The sequence below is a fragment of the Pomacea canaliculata genome, linkage group LG4 (genome assembly GCF_003073045.1).
Source record: "Pomacea canaliculata isolate SZHN2017 linkage group LG4, ASM307304v1, whole genome shotgun sequence".
NCBI classification, from domain to species: Eukaryota; Metazoa; Mollusca; class Gastropoda; order Architaenioglossa; family Ampullariidae; genus Pomacea; species Pomacea canaliculata.
The window spans coordinates 21960345-21982989 of NC_037593.1; the positions used below are offsets into that span (position 1 = coordinate 21960345).

The window sequence follows — 22645 nt, forward strand, 5'->3', positions numbered from 1 at the left end:
ACTTGAAGTGAATTTTATTTTAAAAATTCAAAGATACACAAGAGGCTGAGAGGTACCTCTTTGCAACTACTACAATGAAAGCCTGGAGGGGAAGATCCAGAACTTTAGAGGGACCTATGATATGTGTTGACAGGAAAACAGCTCACCGCCCCATTTTCTCATGGGCAAGGCAAAAACCAGAGGGGGTTACGCTTTTTCAGCAACTGAGGCTATATTACAGCAAGGCAGCCAGCCCTGTAAACAGATGCCACTTGTAGAGAAAGAACATCATGCCCGAGACGAGGGCAGGGGGGATTGGTGTTTTACGCGGTGCCAGCAACTGAGGCTATATTACGGCAAGGCAGCCAGCCCTGTAAACAGATGCCACTTGCAGAGAAAGAACAGTGTGCCGGAGACGAGAAATGAACTCTGGGCAGACAACCTTCACTGTATTGGTGACAGGCGCTAACCGTTGCACCACCGAACCGCTGACGGCAAAAACCAGGATAGGGACCTGGAACATCAGAACCTTATATGAGAGAGGGGAATCAGCTCGGGTAGCCCACAAGATTAAGAGTTATGGCATCAAGCTCCTTGGCCTGTGTGAGACCAGGTGGAATGGCAGCAGTCAGACCAGGCTTTCATCAGGGGAGACTATCATCTACTCTGGACATAAAGACCCAGACCATGACCACACCCAAGGAGTAGCAGTACTGATAACACCAGAGGCTGCAAAGACACTGATAGCATGTGAACCAGCTTCCCTATGACTCATGTCAGCTCAGTTTAACTCTAAAGGAAGAAATATCACCATCATCCAGTACTACGCACCTACCAACGTAGCTGAAGAAGAGAAAGAGTACTTTTACAACTCCCCACAAGCGCTAGTTCATCATACTCTGAGACAACTGGGCAACTGCAATGAGAATGGTGAGCTGTTCAGATTTCTGTTTGTTCAATGACCTTGTAGTCAAAGGCAAAGATTTTCCTCACAAAACCATTCACAAGACCACTTGGACTTCCCCAGATGGAAACACAGAAAACCAGATTGACCACATCACCATCAATTGCCAGTTTAGAAGGAATCTGCTGGATGTCAGGGTAAGGCATGGCGCAGATGCAGCCACAGATCACCACCTGCTTATGGCAACCATGAAGATAAAGCTGAGGTCCTTCTGTGACTCCAGAATGCATCAAAAATTCAGTTTCTTAGCGACTGCAGGAAGCAGCCAAAATAAGACGTTCAACTGCAAAGTCAAAACAGGTTTGGCTCACTGGAGGAACTCTTTGAAAAAACAGTGGCCAACCACTGGACAGGATTACAGGAGACCTGGAAGACTACCTGCACACATGTTCTGGGAAAGAAAGAGAAACAGGACAAGGAAGGGCTGACTTTAGGAACCTGGAAAAAAAAGGAGGATAGGAAACAGCTAAAGCAAAAGATCAACCAGTGTCAAGACCACCAGGAAGAAGAAGAGTTCAGAGCAAAGAACTGGGATACGAACCCGAGAAGTGAAGAAGAATGCAAAAAGCGATATGAGACAGTTTGTACACAGTATGATAGAAGAGGCAGAACAAGCAGCTGGGCAAAACAACATGAAAACACTATATGAAATTATAAGAACTCTGTCAACATCAGATGGCCAAATGAAGATCTCCAATACAGACCTGTGGGAGAGAACCAACCAAAAACCTGTCAGCCAAGATATCAAGAAGCAAAAGTGGGGCTGGATCGGTCACACCCTGTAAAGGTCAGTCGACAATTTGGAGACAAGCACTTGGCTGGAACCCACAGGGGAGTCGCAGGGTTGGGAGACCCAAACAGATATTAAGGAGATTGGTCCGCAGCAGAGGCCAGAACCGGGTCTGCTTGTATGGTGTAGTTGTGGTCCTATGCTCCACTGGGGACAAAAAAGACTAAGCAGAAGACACCAGCCCTTCCGGATTTTTTTATTTCAAGATAGTGCCTGCATCAATAGGTTAAATGGATTACGACTGAAAAGAGTATATTCCATGACTTATGCAAAATCCAGAAAATGTCTTCAAATTATAAAACTTTTTTCCTTACCTTAAGCACAGAGAGAGTAGCAGAGGAATTATGAGCAAGTGTCTGGATGACAAGAAGAGGAGACATGAGATTTTTCTTGTCAATATCTATGTGGACATTAAGGTATATTTTATCTCATTTTACATGTTTTCAATTCAATGATAAATGTAACCCAAATATTACTTTTTAGTTCACAGCATCGTTTGCTGTAACAAACATAGCAAACATTTTAACCTGACATTAGTAACATTCATGGAAAAAAATTACAACTATCATTTTGGCACCAAATCTGCAAAAAGTTGAGGCTTGGAGCTTCCTAAATAAACAGCTTTCAGTTTTTCCTACATTTTTGACAGTTATGGAAGCCGACAGCATTTTCTTTACACAGAATGTAATGCTGCATTATTTATGAAAGTAATTAAAACTTTTCTCTGTGAATTACTTTATACAGCACCATATTCCAGCCCTATGGTGAAGCTCATGGTGCTTTACAACGACACATACAGATACATAGATGCACATCTATAGAATGCCATATGGGGTGATGAAAGCTATGTAGTCTCCAGTTGCTCCCAGCTTGCTCAATTCAGTTGCAAAACTGTAATCTAGGTAGCAAATGTTCCTATCTACACCACATTTCCAGTCACAGAATCTATCAAATATCTTTTTTTTTGTTTGTTTTTGCTGTTCACGGGGTAGCCTGTATAATGCTCTCTGAACAAATTTAATGAGTTCACAAGCTGTCCGAAACAAATCAGTGCATCAATATAATACTTTCAAAACATTTAACTTGTAATCACCCTTCATAAGTTGCAAATTCATACACTTTCATATACTGGTTTGGTCTGGTGCTTTAGGAATTGTCAAAACACTGCTGCCCATCATACCTCATTCAGAAACTCCAGAAAGTACAAAACTATGCTGCATGCCTGGTGCTTAGAGCTAGGCAATGGAACCATGTTACTCCTCTCTTTCTTTTTCTGCACTGGCTACCCATCTGCTCTTGCATTCAGTACAAACTGACCATGCTGTGTTTGAATTTCTTTGCTGGCTCCTGTCTTACTTCTCTGAACTTCTCTTCCCCTGTGTCCCAGCCAGACAACTATCCTCTTCGTCTGATGACCATATCCTAACTATTCCTGTCACCAAAAAAAACATATAGTCACAGGATTTTTAGTTCCTCAGAAGTATGGCTGCGCTGTCATTTTTGCCTTAACCTCAAATCTATGTAAACTTTGGTGTCACCTAAACTTTTGGATGTGCAGTATGCTTCTGTTTTTGATTGTTCCGTGACTGTGCAGGTGTTCCCACTTGTAGACCACTTCTGCAGACCACAGACTGTACCTGCCTATATCATCTTGTCTAAGGTTTGATGGAACTACCCGTCTTCATTTCTCTGCAGTTAGTTTCTGATCTATGGACAAGGAATTCTTAATATTTTCTCATCTAAGGACCATGTGCTTCATCACCACATTTTCTACTGTTTAGAGTTTTGGATCTGGTACAGAACATCAACTGCACTCCCAATGAGAAGTGTATTTATTCTGCTTATTGCAGTATGGAGTTTCTCGACTTCTTTATGATAACTCATACTTCTTCGGTTCCAGACTCAACCCCTAACAGCTGATGTGATTTTGTTTAAGCACTTTGATCCTGCCTTAATGTTGGGGAAAGGTGCTATAGCAATCACATTATTGTTATATGATGCACAGAATTAATTTATTTGAAAGTTACATCATCTGCAGCATTATATACAATCTAGTACTGACTATAATGAAGTAACTTGTCATGGAACATAAGCTGTCTTCCAAATGCAGACACCCCCCAAAAGAATTTACAGGTTAAAAATAACTTTGGACAGTACCGATAAAACACCTTTGTGCCTTCATAAAAATAACTTTGGACAGTACCGATAAAACACCTTTGTGCCTTCATCTTTGGAAAGTATCACAGCATTAGATGTGATTCGCTCAATCCAAACATAAATGTTTGAAAAAAATAGTATGCAAATTCCTAGGCTCGTCCTTCCAGAATCTGAAAAATAACATTCCTTTACAAGATGTAGTGAGAACTGGAGTTTATTTTCAGAATGTTTGCCAGCAGCTCACTCTTTCACTTTGGGAGACTCTATGATTAGTCCCATGCAAATCGAGGACTTCATTGCAGGCAAAACTGTGATCTGAAGGTCAGTGTCCCATCATTGGTTACAACTAATTTTATGATCAGATCTGAAATACTATTGTGTTTATATTTCACTCCCATGACTTTACAACACTGGGATATATTTACAAAGGAAACATTTTCATTGTTTACAAGGAAGTTTTTCATCAAAAGTGAAGTTCTTATTTTTTTATATATATTCAAAGTTATATGCCATATTTTGGGGAGATAACCTCTTAAAAAATAAATGGTCATGTGACAGACACGAAAATGAAAATAAAAAATATTTTTGTTAAAGTTATAGTAAATAACACACATACACACCTCAAAAATAATCTTTAATATATTCAAGCTACAAACATTACCGATTTTCTTTGAATGACACAAAGAACATAATTAAAAGACATAAAATACACACAGACGCAGGCAAGCAGACCGAAAAATCTGTGAGCTTTTGCCACAAATGCCGGACATGGAAAAGGATACAAGATAAGACTTCTATTAGCTGAGTCTTGCAGGTGGTCTCTCGCTGTGCAAAGTAAGACAGTGCATGAACCCACAGTCGAGAATCTTGCTGCCTGTTGGAAAATTTGTTAAAAGCATAGTTTTAATCATCTCTGAATCTGCCTCACATTAACATCTGGTTCCCATGTAATGTGCAGCATGTACACATACACATGTGAATAAGTCAATATGACAGAAAGAGCAACAGAGGTTGAAAATGACTAATGCATATGATAATATAACCCCTTGACTGACACAGGAAAAAAATGTGGCTAAGATTTTTTAGAACTGGATGAAATTTTTTTTAATGAAAGCCTACCCAAACTTCTTGCAGGCCTCCATAACATGGACATATTCATTATGGTCCATATGGTACTGAAGTATCTGCATGTATCTGTAAGCAATCAAAAAAGATGACAGGACTATACATGACTCGATAGCTATCATGATTTCACTCATAAATGCATTTTGTACAACTGTAAAACTTAAAGGCATTAGGAATACAAGAAAACTACATTTTTGCAGTAGACTTTCATTACACCACCGTGAACACAGTACTTACCTCCAGTTCTTGAGCCCCTAAATAAGACACTGAAAATGAATTAGGCAGGAACTTTGGTCATGCCATTTGGTATCTTGAAGTAAGAAATTTTACTCTAAAAGTGGATAAATGTGGTTGCAAAGGGATGAGACTTTAGTCGTGAGTCTTGCCCCTGATCATTATGGGCTTATGTCTTTCCCTTGTCCTACTTTGTTGACAAAATTGTCATTACTGTGTGACTATCTAGAGGGTTGGGGAACAGAAGGTAGCGAGGGAGAGGTGATGGGCACTGCACTCACAAAAAAAGCTAGCTCTGAGAAAAGTGAGGTCTCTTACTCCCCAGTGACCTAAAAAGGGGTTAGGGGACAACTTTTATCTTTACTTTACCTTCTCTTTTTCAAGATGCTTACTAGATGACCTGATGTTACGAGCTTCTTCTATTTAATCCCCAAGTTCTAGTCAGTTTAAGCAACTGACCAGAACTGACCAATTTCAAGTCCTCTTGGAGTCTTGATTGAGTTCATTATACCACTGTAAACACAGTACTTACCTCTGGTACTTAAACCTACCTAATAAAACATTGCAAAGAAAGTGGGCAGGAACTTTGGTCATGTCATCCGATATTTCAAAGAAAGAAATTTTTCTATGAAAATGGTATTTCTTCTTCAAGCATTGCCTGATGACATAACCTTAAGAGGCAGAGGAAGTGTCTTGTATTCTGTTTTTAAAAACATGCATAAATTCCTCAAATTTTATGTACAAACTGAGTTCCATTTGGACAATTCACAGAGCACTTCTTACTTCATCTGCCAGCCTGCCTGTGAATTAGACCTGGTTATGCTGACCACTTGCTCTGTCGTGGATACCAGCCCTATAGCACACTAGATTATCAAGTGAGTCGCCAAGTTTCACAAGTTAAAAAAAAAACTGTCCAAGCACACAATTGGACTTGCACCTGTATTAAATATGTCTCAGAAAGCTATATACTGCAATCACAGCTTACCTTGTTTACAGTACCTGTACTCACTTGACCTAGTTCTTAGCAAAAATAGAGACTTGTGGGGATATTTGAGCACAGGTCTTATCAATGCCTTAATCCATCCCTCTAATGTCTAGAATGACACTGCCCCAACAGAGTGTTAAAAAGTTTGGTTTGCTTGGGTTTTTTAATAGGTCTCCTGGAACCTGGAAATAATTAGGATTCTGAGGTCTCAAGAGATACTAAATGTCTAAACTGAATCATACCTTCTGAACTGCACTTTGAGTCTCAAGAATGTGTTCTACTCAGTTAAAGATGTGCTACTTACTCTCATTATGTCTGAAATAGATGGCCAGAGCTTCCACTTGCTCAAGAGGGTGCTTCATCATTGGTACCACTTTCTGGACAGATGCCAAGCAGACTTTTTCAGTCTGGAGATGGATAAAACAGCTAATCTTTGGCAGCTTTTGCAAATGAAGACATATGGTTGCACTAATGTGGTGATGAGACCGTAGTTGCAAGAGTTACCTTGATGGTTACAGGCTTGTGTTCTTTCCCTTGTCCTACTTTAAGTGCCAGAACTACTACTAACAAACTAGCTTCACAATCACGTTTCGCTCTCTTGATCTCTACCTTTTTTGTCATCAAACTTTTTTTTGAGTTTGTGGAAACTACTCCAAAACTCATCTCTGGCCAGTCTGTAAAGCCTCTTTTTACTACTGACATCCTCCCAGTAAAAGAAATAAGCTCATCACCTCAACACTTTTCTCTGATTTTGACAAATTTATTGATCACTACAATCTGTTTCAGGGATGCTCATCATTCTTGGTGATCTCATCATCCAGTCTGATGAACAATCTTACTGCAGCCTCAAGCAGTTTGTCTGAGCCCACCCATTGCTTTGGTCACACTCTTGACTGGATCATCATGCATGATGCTGACAACCTTGTTTTTGCCGCTGACATCTCTTCCTTCTTATCCCTTTGTTGTCTGCTGCACACTTGATCTTTGTACTACATCTTAATTAACCCTCTGAGAACAACCAGTCTCTCCACTTCCAACCAACCACAATCACGAAGCTTTACCTTCTGTTTTCTCCAATTTTTTTCCCCTCAAAAATCGAAACACTATGAAATATTTGATGCAACTCCTTTCCTTTGTCCATCTGATCCAATCTTCTCCCAATCCTCCTTCCACTCATGACTCAGGATGAAGTCCTTCAAACCATCTGCTCCATCTCTGTCAGAAACTGTGAGTTTGACCCTCTGCCAGACGTCTTCCAACACTCTTGAAAGCAGACGTCATCAATACTTCCCTTGTTACTGGATCTATCCCTGAAATCTTCAAGTCTACCATCATTTACATCCTCTCTTTTGAAACATCATTTAGTTTCAAATTTTTCATGTCCAAACTCTTCGAAAGGATAATTTTTCACAACACTCATCTCTCTGTTAAAAACCTGCTCTCTTTCAGTCTGCCTTTTAACAATGCCACAATAATGTAACCAACCCTTTATTATGAATAACTTCTCCTATTATCTTATTCAGGTGAAGTCGCCCTACTCAGCCTCCCAGAATTCTCCGCTACTTCTGACACCAAAGACCATTACATTCCTTGCAACCTTTTTGATGTGCATCTCTGACAAGGCTCTCTTGGTGTTCTTCCTACCTTTTTAACAGACTACAGGCTGTTCTTGTCAGACTTTCAACCTGACTCTCTTTCTATGACCTGCAATGTTCCTCTAAGTCCATCTTTAGCCCTGTTCTCTTCACTCTGTACACCTCTCTTCTGTGTGCCAGTACCACTTCCATCATCTCTATGCAGATGACTCTAAACTCCAAAACAGTGAAACACCTGATAATGTACACTGTTGACTCAACCATCCCCTTGCTACAAAGACATAAAAAAAAAAATGAATGGCAAACCACAAGATCAAAGCCATTCTTACTCAGATGCCAAAATCTTGCTCGCTTCCTCACTTCCTCTCTCATCAACCTGACAATATTACCATTCTTATTTCAGATTCTGCTAAGAACTTTTGTGTCATATTTGAGAATACTCTGTCCAGTCATCAGTTAGTATTTAATATTGCTAAGTCATACTATTATCATCTATACATTTGCCAGATCCAAAAACATTTTCCAACATGCTATCGCTAATGTTGTTCTCTCACTTGGCCCTTCAAGCATTGACTACTGTGACCCTCTTCTTGCAAGTCTTCCTGACTCCAACATCCATATTCTTCAGCATGTTCAAAACAATGCTGCCCATCTCATTTTCCATAAGAAAACTAATCATAACCAAACCCCAGGTTTATCTTTCATGATGATTGTCTCAATGAAATAATGAAAATGCTGATGCTAGATACGTTGTTTGTCTGAGGTCAAGCAAACCAACTCTTCTACAAAAATGTATCCCCTGGGCTACTCAAAGTTGAATTATGATTGGTCATGACATCACCATAAGAGGTGGATTATTTAGCAGTTAATATCAATTTTCTAGTCAACACCAACAGAACATGGCCACATTTCTAAACATCCAATATACCTACAGTAAAAATAATGGTTTTTTGAATTAAAAAAAATTTAAGTGAAAAATTGTTTCACTTAATCTCTAATCAACGAAAATTAATTTTCTATAAATATAGCTGACACTGTGCTTTTATAAAAGCTATCAGAGGCTTATTGCAATCCAGTATGCATACTTGCTGTTGCTCAGCCAATACATGTCTGCTTAAGTTCTTGCTACACAGAACCAGTCCTACACTGCAACATTAAGATTGTTATGCCTTCATTCAAGCATTTGAAGTCGGCAAATGCCGTTCTCCCATTCCATCATGGAATGATATCTGGAAAATCTGCATCTGTCTGCACTAATAATCCATTATTGTATCATGACTGCTAATTTCATAGTAACTTAAATGCTACAAAATTTTCCTTTATGACTTCTTATGAAACACTCCATCCTCAAGACTTTGCTTTCTGCTTCATTCTAAAAAGAGAAAGTCGCTATATAAGAATAATCAGAAATCATGTCAGAAAAATTGTGACCTATCTGGCCTGGCTAAAACCAACTGATCAAAAATAAACCATAACTGTTTGAAAATGGACACAAAAATAACCAGAAAACGGTCTGCTTGTGATAGACACAGGAACAAAGTTTGTTCATAGGATCTCATGTCTGTGTTTATGTTCATTCTCTGAAGAAGCTGCAAGTGAGCAAAGAAAGTTGAAGGGACTTTACATTTGACTAGAACTTTGTGGCTCAGAAGTGAAAGCTCTTAATGTCATCTGGTAACATTCAAAGCAGCAGCAGTCAAACAACACAATCAATACAATCACACACAAAAATGTGCATCCTTCCTCCCATATACCATCAGTCCACTCTTTAACCCACCAGCATCCAGACTTGTTTAGTATGCACACACACAAACCCCACCCAAAAAACAGGTGAAGTAGAGGTATACAAAATGACTAGTATTTGGGGTAAATATTACTTACAGCTGTGCCTTTTCATATAAGTACAGGATACCAGCTTTGAAACTGTTGACCTGACAAAGAACCATTGCCTGCTCCATACTGTATCCAGCCTGTAACACAATGCTAATGTGATTTACGAGTTATATGCATTCATTTATTTATTTTCCTGACTTGTACAACTATGCTGGTCAGCCTACACTGCTTGTTGAAAGAGGTGCAGCGATGATGGAATGGGCATAGCATATGACAAAGCACACCACAAAGACCTTTCCTGATTGGCAGCAACCAAGTCCTGTATGGTATGGTCCATCCACCCTTTTCTGTTTACCAGCCATACATTTGCCAGTTTATACACACATACAAAGCTAAATAAACAGAAAGTAAACTATTTTCTTAAGTCAAAGCAGTCAGACGTGTTTAAACAGTTTTCATTTTTTCATGCCTTAATTACTTACATCTGGATTCTTTAGCAAGTCCAGTGTTTTCCTCTCCCTCTCCACTCTTGCCTGCACAAAGCAAATGGCTTTGAGTAGTATTGCCACATATCCTTCATTTTATGCTTAAGAAAAATTGGCCATAATAACCACTGGTTGACAATGTTTAGAACTAACCTGAATCAAATATGAAACAGGGCAATAGGAATTTGGATCAGAGGTACCCTTTCCAGGCTTTAGGATGGGCACTGTAACTGCCTCTCTCCAAAAGGGAGCAAAGCAGCCCAATACGCCAAAAAATTTTAAGATGTCTCAGGGGAGAGAGACCCTTTGAAGATGAGTTAGCAGATGACACAAAATGCTGTCTTGGCCAGGTGCAGAGTCCTTGCCCTTTTGAAGGGCCTGATGCAGTTCAGAAAGAAAGAAGATTATATTATTCAGAGTTTTCAGCCACACACGTTTCATCACCTGTTTTAAAAAAAAAAAGAGCCAGAGCTCTACTACATTTAAAACTTGTCACATTTCCAGGAGTGGAGTGGAATTCCATAACTATTGGAAAGTGATCACTACGACACAGGTCGTGTACGGCCCAGTTCAAATCAATAATGTAGGTTCTGATGACTGATGACAGAAACAGTGCTACTGTAAGGGAGGAAATAGGTGTTAGAGCCATTTTTTGAAAGGCAGAGATCAGTTTCCATAAAACTAGATTCCAACAACTCCCCCGGAATCATCTGATGCCTCACGGGAGGGGGGGGATGGTGCCCACTAAAATCTCCCAAAGAAGGATGGGAGGAAGAAGTTGGGTCAGAAGACCCTCAATGTCTTGTCAGGAGATCTGAGCCAAAGATCAAAGATAGATGCAGCAGACAGCTTTGCCCAGAGTAAACAGGCACCAATAGCTTGAAGAGAAGTGGAAAGCGAGATCTGGCTATACAAAATGTCGGAACATAGAAGGAGAGGAACCCAACCTGAAGGTGCCTCAGCCTGTGAGTCCTGATACAGCACATGAAAGCCTTTAGTTACTTGGACATCAGGAGACAAACATATTGCAAGACAGCAAAAGTAGTTAGCTTGGATCCCTCAACAATTCCACTGAAGGATAGAGGACATGATTATCTAATGGAGAAAGAAGACGCAGAGTGCAGGACAGAAGTAGAGTGAGAAGACAGGGGACGTTGGGGCAGAGAAGGCCAAGAAAGACGCTGCGTGTCCAGATCCATTCCTTGCTCTCCAAGGGAGACAAAGCAATTAAAAGTTGGAACAGAATCAGTTGTAGTTGTTCCAGACATGGGATGCCGGGTTGTGGATTTTTCTGAAGATGCTTTTGTCTTTGGTTGTGGTTTCTTTTTGTCTGCCTCAGGTGTAAGGTTTATAGGTGATTTTGCACTGCATGCTTGTGGGCATGAAGTGCTTCAAATGTAGTGCCTGGTGTTGCTTGTGTTGCCTGTGTGGAGTGGGCACCTCCACCACCTTAGGAGGGAGGCTGTGTTGGTACAACTGTCAAGTAGAAAGAGGCGCCTGGAGTAGAAATGGCTCTCCACTATGGTGAGCATTAGCATACGAGGCACCAGATTCCGCAGGTACATCCCAAATGGCTGCATCTTCCTTCCATTTTGGACAGTCTTTAGAAGAAGCAACGTGTGCACCATCACAGTTGGCACTTCAGGAACAATTAGTTGCTGTGTGGCCAGTCCACTCCCCTGTGGGTATGCTTGTTGGCTCAGGCGCATACTTAATATCTTTTGGCCAAATACCATCACCAACGAAGAACTCCACCGAAGAACTGAAACTGAGTCCATCACCACGCAGTTTCAACAAAGGCATTGGCGATGGATTGGACATGTGCTCCCCCAGCAGACAGCAGACCTCCAGAGTCGCCCTACTATGGACTCCAGGCGGCCAAAGAAAACGAGGCCGCCAAAGGAAACTTGGAGAAGAACAGTGGAAAGGGAGATGAAAGGAAAAGGCTGGACATGGGGTCACCTGGGGTGGGTTTCAGCCAACTGACTCTGGTTAAGGCCATATGTGCAACCTGATGTACGAAGAGGAATAGCTAGATATAGATAGTCCACTACAGGGAAAGCAGCAGGCTTGGGACTTGCAGAAGCTAGCCTCGTGACCTTAATACTGACAGTTGAAGCAGTGCAATATTTTACAAGAAAGAGGTGGGCCAGCTCAGTCATCCAGCTAGAGAGAGCCTTTCATCCTTTCATCTGAAAAGCTTAGCCCTTAGGAGCAACTTCCTGATTTGGAGGTGGGGTTATTTGATTGTCCATATCTTGGAATACTATTTACAAATGAAAATCTTCTCACATTTAACTGTCAAATTCAGATGGAACGACATGAAAAAAATCACACTTGCTGCAAGTGGTTTATTTGTTTTATTTTATACCTAGTCTGTTGTTATAACTGTTGTTATGAGTACTGTATTTACAATGTTTATGCAACACTTACCCCAATTGATGTTTCATGTACCATATCATGAAGATACAGCTCTAACAGTGTGTTGTACACAAGATTTGATGAGTTTGGTTGTACCTGTACACAAAGATAAATGTGTGCACACACACAAACATGAAACAAGTTTGATCAACCGCAATTTTTGTACACAAAGATAAATGTGTGCACACACACAAACATGAAACAAGTTTGATCAACCGCAATTTTTGCAATCAATTTTTTGCAATAAATTTTTATATTTATAACCATATTTTCATTGTAAATCACACTTACAAATGCTTAAATCCTGTGATTCGTCCTGTGACATCACTTTAAAGCACACATTCTTATTTTGATGTGCATGCAAGGAAGATGTTTATACAAACACACACTATCAAAGGAAAAAAGGTAGCTTTTAAGAGTCATTTTAAAGCAAAAGAGAGTAGATTTCCTGCAAATATGTTACACAAATTGGTGAGTATATTGTACACACTGAAAATATTACAAAAGTACAAATTAAGAAGATGAAGTGAGGCAACAAAATTAATATAAAAAAATCACATTCTCCAAACAATTAAAATTTGTCCTCAACTTCTGTCTGCCAGTGATAAGCACATATGCATTTGAGTGCTGGGTGAAAACTCCCAGAAAAATTATGCACATATAATAAGACAATTTATATGAATGTTATACAAATGTTGTGGTGTGACAATACAGACTATTTCATACCCAAATAGACTATGCTTTAAACTCTTACTAGGGCTTTAGGGTTTTCAGCAACTTTGGGTTGGGTTACAAAAACTCACGGATCAAATGCACATGTATTGGAAGCGTACACTTGTTGTATACCAAATTAAAGAAAAATAAAGATATGATACTAAAAGATTAAGTCAAAGGAAGCACTCAAATTGAAATATAATAATAATAATGATTTCTATAGCATCTTTCCCACCATTACGGTGAACTCAAAGTGCTTTACACAAAGAATACCACACATACATGATAAATGCTAACAGTATATAGTTGTCAATTCTGGAATCAACAAGGAAATATGAGTAACTGTCCCATGGTGGTGAAGTAAGGTAGCATAGGTTTTATTCCATTGATTTTATCTAGCAGCATGTGAGTAATAGGCATGTCTATAAAGGGTGCTTATCCATTGGCCAGCTCGCAGGCCAAGATGTCCACACTGTAAATGTCAGATTTAAATCTGTATCCAGCCAGATTCTTTTGTTCAAGTATTTCCAGACTGAATCACTGGCGGCCATCAACAGCTTGTTGGGGGTAGCCAGAGACTGTTCTTACGAATGTGGAGAGCATTGTGGAGGCCAGTGAGACACACCTGTCCACTAGCTGATGTTAAAACTTAACTGGTCTTCATGTTCCTGTGTATGACGCCTCTGCCATGCAAGTATTCCAGAGCATGCAGTACATCTGGCAAGATATATGTCACTGTTAGCTCTGGCAGTCCTGCTGTGAAATAGGCATGCAGCAGGACACGGCAACAACAACAGTCCATAACAAACATGACTGTCCACAGTTCAAGGAGAGGGACAAAGCTACAGTGATGTTGGAGAATAGTCTCATGTTGTTATTGCTTGGTCAATATAACTTCTTTCTGTACATAAGAGAACTCTTGATATAAGTTTTCTAGATTAATCTGTTTAACAGCCACCTGCAGTCCTGTTGGCAAATGCTGAGCTAGATGCACTGTGGATTATATTTTATTTTTTATCTTTGCCTATCACAGTATATAGCTGATAGGCACAGGGAGCACTGTCAAACTGCATGATGACCACTTCTGATGATGATTCCTCACTGAAGTTAAGAGTGACCTTACCTTGTTTTTTGACAGTGGTGGGGATGTGATGTCATAAGGTTTACTTGCTGGTTGAAAATCAGACAGTTGAGATTTGGAATATGCACAATGCTTGGTTAACTGATTTGTCTGACATAACTTTAGTTTGTCTTTAGTATCTTGTCACTCTTGAATTTATGAAATTTACCAGCTACTAGTTTTAAGAAAGACATAAAGTATAGTAGTCAGGTCAAAGGCTTCAAAAACAAGTTGGCCTTTTTCAGCATTAGCATCAGTGAGATTTGTCTGAGCAACCTGGTGACATATTTTACTGAGCTTCCTGGAGATACATGATGTCAGTCCTTTCAGGCTAGCCTGCACTGTGAACAAAGCTCGACATCAAAACTTTGTGAAGCAGATGAAGGAAGGTAATTAGTGTTTTAAGTCAACACTGCCAATGCCCAGATCTAAAAACTAAGTAATGGCAAGCTGGCGCAGATGTGACAGCAAAAATAAAATGGCACAGGAAAAGATTACAAGTGGCAGAGACATAAAACCCATCCAGGAGCTTAGCCAATATTATAAAATATGTACATTAGCCACAAAACTTCACATAGATCAACGGGCAAATATGAAAAGTGAGGGCGAGCAGTCACTTTCTAGCCAGTTAGGTGAAGGGACATCACTTTCCTTCAAAATAGAGTTAATTATAAATAATACTTTTCAACATGGTCTAGTAGATGATAAACACTAAAACACAAAGAAGAAATTTTTTAAGTCTTTATATAATATACTTTTAACATAAGAAGCCTAAAGTTTATTCAACTGTCTACATAATCCTACATTTTCCTAAATTTCATTCACATTTACTATGGATAATGCTGTTCAAAGACGCTAACTCTGTTAACTGTCTTCATTACTTTGATTTGGGTCATAACACAATTTCTAACCAAATTTTAAAAAATATGTTTTGGTATAATTACCAAAGTAAATGATCAATGTAGTGAAAACATCTCCTCTCTTAAAGAATTTCTAATATTTTAAATAACTTTTTATTCAATATTTTACAGGATATTTAAATTGTGCTCCTTTATTAACTTTTTTCATTTACCTTTTGTATATAATAGTGCTACACTAAGGATGAATCTGAAAAACTTGACAAAACACACTAAAAAAATTCAAAAATCAAAAATAGCAACCACAGTAGAAATGATAATATGCTTTTCGTAAAAATACATTTTTTTCGAAATGTGATTTCTAAAAAGTAGGATTAAAACCCAAACAGTTGGTAACAAGAATCTTATTTTTATAAAAACATGACTTCTGCAAAATGTTGTAATGAAGCAGAATTAATTGTTGTGCACTTGTTAAAAACGCACAATAATGAACAAGAGGTCTCTTTCAAAATGACCTTAATTTATTTTAAGTGATTTCGGTAAAAAATCATAATATAGCATAAACGATCAGTCCAAAAAAGTCTATATTAAAATATATTTAGATTTTTCCCAACATGGGACTTCCATAAAAGACTCATAATAGAGCATATTCTGTTTGTAGTAAGTTGGATTGGGGAGGCAGTCATAATAAAGATGATGCTTATATAGCGAAATATGTCTATTAAAATTTTGGGCTATGACTAAAGGTAATAGGGAAGGTCTTAATAAAGAGGTGTCACTGTAGTTTATATGTGCCCTTGTCTAAGTAGCTAGTGAAGAGACTGACATGACCATATAACTTCTCTTGTCAGTTTCTTGTAAATGGCATGTCATCAATAACATTTAAACAAATTTTTAAATGTTGAGTAAAAAAAAAAATCACTTCTTCATTACAAAATATGAGTTGAGCTCATTCTTAAATTGATTATTTTATTTATGATTTCATTTCTCTAACAAATTACATGTACAATACCTCCACCATATGCTCCAAAAATTCTGTCAGACGAGATCGATTATTGACAAATATATGTATAAATTCTTCTGCGCTGGCTCTTTGAATTTGTGGAAGTGCACCATCTAGACTTGTTTGATCCACAAGCGGTTCTGAAAGCATAAAATACTGATAAAGGAAAAAAATACAAACTCATTGGTTTAGGCACATACAAAGGAGAGGGCACGGGGTAAAAATCAGCAACAGGTGATTCCTGCTTATAGGAAGAAAGAATAATCAGGCCTACCCTATACATATGAAAATATACACTACCCCTCTTCCCCGCTTGCTCTTTCTCTTTCACACTCCCCTTCTATCACAGACACAGACATTGCCTCACAGACTACAAAAGAACACATTTAACTAGTATTGGTCCTGACACAAGAAATGGCAGAGTTAAGGAAGGCTTCAGCAAAGTAACGATATCTCAATCAGAAAGTTCTGGCCCAGATGAGTCTCTACATGACCCTCTACATGACCCTGCATGAGACAGAGCAGGCCATTTGCCTGGTGGGAAGCATCCACCACTATCTTGCACACCCTGCACAAACTGTGCTGGAAGTAGATCATGCCCACAGGGGCTAGGTCACAGCCAATACACTACCCAGTTGAGTAGGACTTTCTGTTTTTGGGTGGTACTGCCGTACCAGATGGTGACAGAATATCAATACACTCTTGATCACTGCCCAATAAAACTGAACCAGAATATTCCATCGTAGGCCAAATTTCTTCAGCTGGTGGAGAAAGTAGAGACGTTGCTGGGTCTTCTTGATAGTGAAAACCCAGCTCAGATCATTGAAGATGATGGAACCCAGAAACCAAAAGTGGCTGACCTGATCACTGGCCTTGCCATTGAGAGTGAGAGGCTCAACAGGACCTCTGTTCCTGAGGAAATCAACTATCATCTCAATAGTTTTAGATACATTGACCATTACCACTGCACCAAGCCACAAGGTTGATAGTGTAAAGTGAGATCATTAGTGGCTATTTCCAGTGAGACTGCTTTTTGCTTTTATTACACAGCCATGCCCACTGATCTAAAAATGTTCCATATTTTCAAGCTTATTCACAAGTGAAGATTTTAAAGTCATTTTAATCTTTATTGGGTCATTAGGCAAATCTGGTAGCCTCCCCTTCTCTGTCAAAGAAAAGGAATCACACATCTAATGGCAGCAAGCAAGTGCAAACACCAATGTTTGGCAAGATTTTAATTAATTTGTTCACAAAATTCAGGCTCACTTACGACAAGCAGATTTGTAATCAGTACACAAGCGCTTGAGCAGCTCTGTTGTTTCTTGAGGAGCCTCTGCCATGAGCACCTTGCCATAGCGTTTCATGTTGCTTTCAGCCTGAAAAGGCAAAGGTAAGGAAGCTTCAAGTCTCAATGCCTGTCATGGACAGGTGACAGCATGCATGTGGAATGAATGCTGTGTGGATGCATCAGCATAGTGCTGATATGCCCATTCAGTTGTGCTGAAGCAATAGCATTAGTATGACTACTCAACTTTTTCTCATTCCAGAAGGGGTAGTGGGACAGTATAAATACCTGACACTGTCCAGATCTTCACTTCCCACCGAGACATGCCAAGAAACTCTATATGTAGGAAGTGAAGGCTGTGTTTTCCAAGCAAGGTATGGTAATCACTTTCTGTAGCCTGGGTTCTTGTATTTCATTTGATCATTTTCATAGACTAATTTTTAATCCAGTTCTAACTTGTTAACAGGCACAGCAACAAAACCTAGTAAGATAGCAAACCATGAAGAGCAAGCTATGCTGGCTACAGTATCACTTGCCCAAGAGTCCACATTGTTAAGAAAGAAGAGTAAGGTTGCCCATCTCCAAGAAATAGCGCCCGTTTTTGGTATGTCCACCCCTAGAGACTGCATTTTATTTTTCATATTTCTTTAGATACATAATGAATTCAGAGGATGTTGAGTCCCCAGCAACTGCATTTATGTGTTTTGCGAATACAGCCTCGAGAACAACAGCAACAATTTCTGTAAGTATGCACTGAAATAATTCCTGTCTTTCCTTGCAATTGTAATGATTAACTCTTTAGTTTAAGCGAGTGTGAGTTATTCTTTTTCACTGTGTTTGACCAGTGGATGGCAACAACATCTAAGAGCCAATGTAATTCCTATGTTTTTCTAGTTTGGGCTGAACACAGTGAAAACTTTTTTTTTTAAAGCAGTGTTGTGTTATTTTAACGATAAACTTGTTCACTCCCACAGTTGATATTGGTCGCTTTCTTGGGGCATCAGAGTTGATGCATGTCAAACTGCAGGTAGGCTACTGCAGTCAATTCATGTCAATCAGCACACTGGCTTTGTATATCATGCACTTTCTTGTGCAGGGAAAACGTAAGTAAAGCTACTGATGTGACTCCTTTATGTGTTCTGCAGCAGACACACTTGTGTGTTTTGTGTACAGATGCGTTAGCGGTATTTCTCCCAACTGACAGACACATGAGCAGAAAGATGCAACAATCTGCTAAACTGGTGGCATATTATTTACAAAGTTTAAAAAATGATTCTGAAAGGGAAGAATTTTCAGGCCATGCTAACAGTGATGACAATATGGTATGGAAATGTGACCAAAGTGAGAGGAGGTAGTAATACTCGTCAAACGAAATGGCCTGGGGATGGGTTGTCATAAAGACTAGGTATATTTCCTTGAATATGAATAGCGATTTAATGATGCAGGTATAAATAACAGGTTTCTGATGCACATGAGACTACTTTTGTCTTTTTCCATTATCAATGCTAACAACAAAAGCATGTGTGTGTGTATCTTACAAGTGAAAGTGAAACATATATCTTTCGAACAAAGAGCTCAATTTTAAAAAAACTTCTTGATTTTTATTTGCCAATAATTCTGCTAACTCCTTAAAACTATTGTGTTTAACTTCAGCTGAAAAAGCTGCATAAAAAGTTTTTCTAACTTAATGGGCAGAAAACAACTTTATATTCAATGTAGTTCAGAAGTTACAGCAAATTAAAAGGTGACTCTAATCAACCAAATTTTCCCAAAGTCTTGTACAAATGAAATGGTTGTATCATAAGCCAACATTAATTTAATTATAATAACTGTATTTCAGTGTACCAAACAACATAACATTACCATTTCAAAGTGTAAATAAATGAAATGATAACAAATAATGTTAAACTATGTGACTCACTGCCTCAAAACTCAATCGCGCAATGTATGTTAAAGCTGCTTGGTAGTCTCGAATATCCTCCAGTTGGATTTTCAAGTACCACTCATGTTTTTCATGTATCTCTGCTAGCAAGAGAGCATGCCGATGGTATCCTGCTTGACGGCAAACCCTTATGGCTGTCTCCACATCAAAGTCCACTTCCCTGTCTTTGGTCTATGGGCAAATAAATATTGGAATTACAATGTCATAAACATAAGTAAATTCTATTAGTTTTGCATGATCTGCTCATGGTTAGCTTACAGGAGTTGCTTCATTGAACATTGTTACAAAAGCCCACTTGAGTGCTAAGATCACTGCACGAGGCAGTCTTATGAAGGGTATTCAATTTTTTTCTGGTCCACTTCTACAGGTAAAATAAAGGATGTAACTAAGGATATCACTTAAATAGTTTTTCTGCAGCTACCTTTCCTTGACATTGTTTAGTCAGTTGTTTCCTGATAGTAATTAAGAATTTTTTAGGTCTAGTCACTACCTTTTGAAAAAGGGAGTCAGAGATCAATCCTCTGGGCAAAAACAACTCGAACTTTACCCATCTTTATCCACATCACTTATCTCTGTTTTAGATTCCTTAAGGATCATCCCACATATATTGTGGACATAATAACTGGATTTGGGGCTGTGCCAGCAGCTAGGGCTATATCACGACAACAAAAATACTCTTAACTTTAAAAGTTTGGGGACAAAACCTCCCAAGTGATATAACCATAACTTTCTTTAAAAAGTCAACACAAGAAGTAAACAATATGTAAAAGAGTGAGTAAATCGTAAAAAGGGGTGGTGAAGACCAAACAGGTCACCAACAAACCAAAAACAAAAGAAGACAATTTTCAGGACCTAAAATTTCTTAAATTTGATGATAAAGTCCTATCCTCCTTAAAAATGTAAAGACTGCTGCGAATGGGATGGACCTGAACAAAGAAAAAAAAAAAAAGATTTTTCTATATTAAACTGCTGATGGATAATCTGGAGCTCAGGACAGACAATCCTAAAATGTACTATACTAAAACTTCTCCTACACTATAGACAAACGGGTGGTGGAGGTGTCCTTGCATGGCAGAGGTGTGTTTTAACTTTAATCTAGCAAGGACCACCTCCTCTCACCTCACAGGTTGGCACGAAGGTAGGCGGTCGAAAAGACAGGGAAGAGTGGCATATAATTTATTTTGGCCCAGAGTATCCCAGTGGCATTGCCATAGGGACTGAACGTAGGCTAAGAAGAAAGGTTTACAGTCTGATGATACCAGCGACTGTAATTTGCCAGGGGACTGACATGCAGCCTTTGCAGCCTGGTCTGCTCGAACATTGCCTGATATACCAGCATGGCCATGAGCCCAAATAAAAATGATGTCCTTGTTACGCTGAATGAGTGCTGCATGAATTGTATGAAACCACCACAAGACGGTAGTCAAAGTCATTGGGAAGAGCTTGGAGGGCAGAAAGTCTGAAATAGTCAAAAGGCTGTGCAAGTGTCGGTGATCATTGCTAGGATTTCAACTTGTGATCGGTGGTGTCTCATGAGTTAATTTAAGTTTTAAAGTAAACTTTTCAAAGCACAGTTTTAAAAATTATAGAGAACAGTCTGTCTCACTTGGTAAGCAGTCTTGGTCATATGTCATAAGGTCACGTGATGGAGAAGGAGACTTCGTCTAAGTAAACGAAAGAGTAATTTGTAATTTCTCTTAGTAAACACAACATGCTACAAAACCTTCAAGTTTTTCCATATGAACAGACGTGTAAATACCATTTCCTAAAGGTAAAACAGTTCACTTCTACAGAATTTGATATTTAGAACTAATTCAAAATTATACTTTTGTGACAAATAGTTATTTTAACTGCATATTTTTTTTTAAAGTAGCCAAAATAAGGCAATAGAGACATCTTATCTGAAAAGGAGGTGACCTTATTCAGTTAAAAGAGTTTGGTTATCACTATTGTTTACAATACACAAATTGCACTGTTTTATCAACATCTGTGTATTATGTTTCTGTGCATTTTAACCATTACATCTCTTGATAGCAAATAAGCTGTGTTCATACTTATGTATTATTGTGACCATATGGCTCAGAACAAGAAAAACTTGCTTATTCTCTATCCTTCCCTTCTGCATCCCATGGTGCCCACCCTTGTCTGAATCGTTTTTTTTTTAACCTTCACAGTTTATGCTAAGCTGGTAACTTTAGGAACTAACCATAATAAATTCATCCAGCTTTGAGACATCCTTTAGTTTAGTATAACAGTTTAGCAACAGGGTAGTGTGTTCCTCTGTTGCCAGCTGTGATTTGTGCAAAGCTTGCAGGTATCGGGTGAGGTTGTGGATCTTCTGAGCATCCAAAAACTGAAAATAAATTTAGCACATCTCATTTACAAAACAGAATAACAAAAGCACTGGCATGAAAAAAAAGATACAAAAAATCCTTTGATTGGTCTAAAACAGCAATATATTCATATTTCTGAACTCTCAAACTTATTATAGATACTCCAAACCTCCTTTTTGTAACTAAAATGTGACATGCTTTTGTCTTTTTTCATCAGCACATATTTTGTCAACCAGTTAAGGAAAATAGATGCCCTACTCACTGGCCGTGCTGGTGAGGCGCCGTGCCGCATCCAGCATCGATTGACACTACTCTGGTCTACTCTCTACAAATCTCAACTAAGGATATTTACATGTTGTGACTCAGGCATGTCTTCTTCCCTCGGTATCCTGGGCCTGAGTACATTTCCTACCTCGTTCACGCCAAAACTTACTGGTGAACCAGGTTCACCATACACTTTCTGTCACAGTTAACCCTTTCCCATCTATTGTTCTCATCCACTCTCCCATACATTCAGCATACACTTGCAATCCGTAAGTCACAAAAGGGTTAAAATATTCTGAAAAACACAGTGGCACGGACTGGCCCGTGACACCTTCCATTGCTTTACATTCTACTCTTATACCTCATCTTTGTGTTGTTCATTGTCCCTATATGCACCTCACTATCCACTGTTATCTTTCATTTATCATTAATGGTCTGCACAGAGAGTGTTATCTATCTTGGTCGTGATGCTGAGCGTTATAATTTCACATCATTATTATTTTGTAGATTTGACTCTCTCTATTCTTATTGTTTGTTCCCCGATTCCCATTCTATGTTT

At 38.9% G+C, this 22645-nt stretch overlaps 1 protein-coding gene across 1 annotated transcript in view; it reads right to left on the reverse strand.

Annotated features, from left to right (window-relative positions):
* LOC112562156 (vacuolar protein sorting-associated protein 11 homolog) overlaps window positions 1–22645 on the reverse strand; it is an 84490-nt gene that overhangs the window by 14042 nt on the left and 47803 nt on the right. Inside the window, exons 13-22 of the mRNA XM_025235217.1 lie at window positions 21696–21842; window positions 19469–19660; window positions 17533–17638; window positions 16272–16402; window positions 12581–12664; window positions 10145–10195; window positions 9711–9799; window positions 5010–5084; window positions 4673–4764; window positions 2048–2133 (exon numbers count right to left, since the gene is read on the reverse strand). Coding sequence (XP_025091002.1) covers window positions 2048–2133; window positions 4673–4764; window positions 5010–5084; window positions 9711–9799; window positions 10145–10195; window positions 12581–12664; window positions 16272–16402; window positions 17533–17638; window positions 19469–19660; window positions 21696–21842 — 1053 coding nt within the window. The remainder of the gene's footprint in view (window positions 1–2047; window positions 2134–4672; window positions 4765–5009; window positions 5085–9710; window positions 9800–10144; window positions 10196–12580; window positions 12665–16271; window positions 16403–17532; window positions 17639–19468; window positions 19661–21695; window positions 21843–22645) is intronic.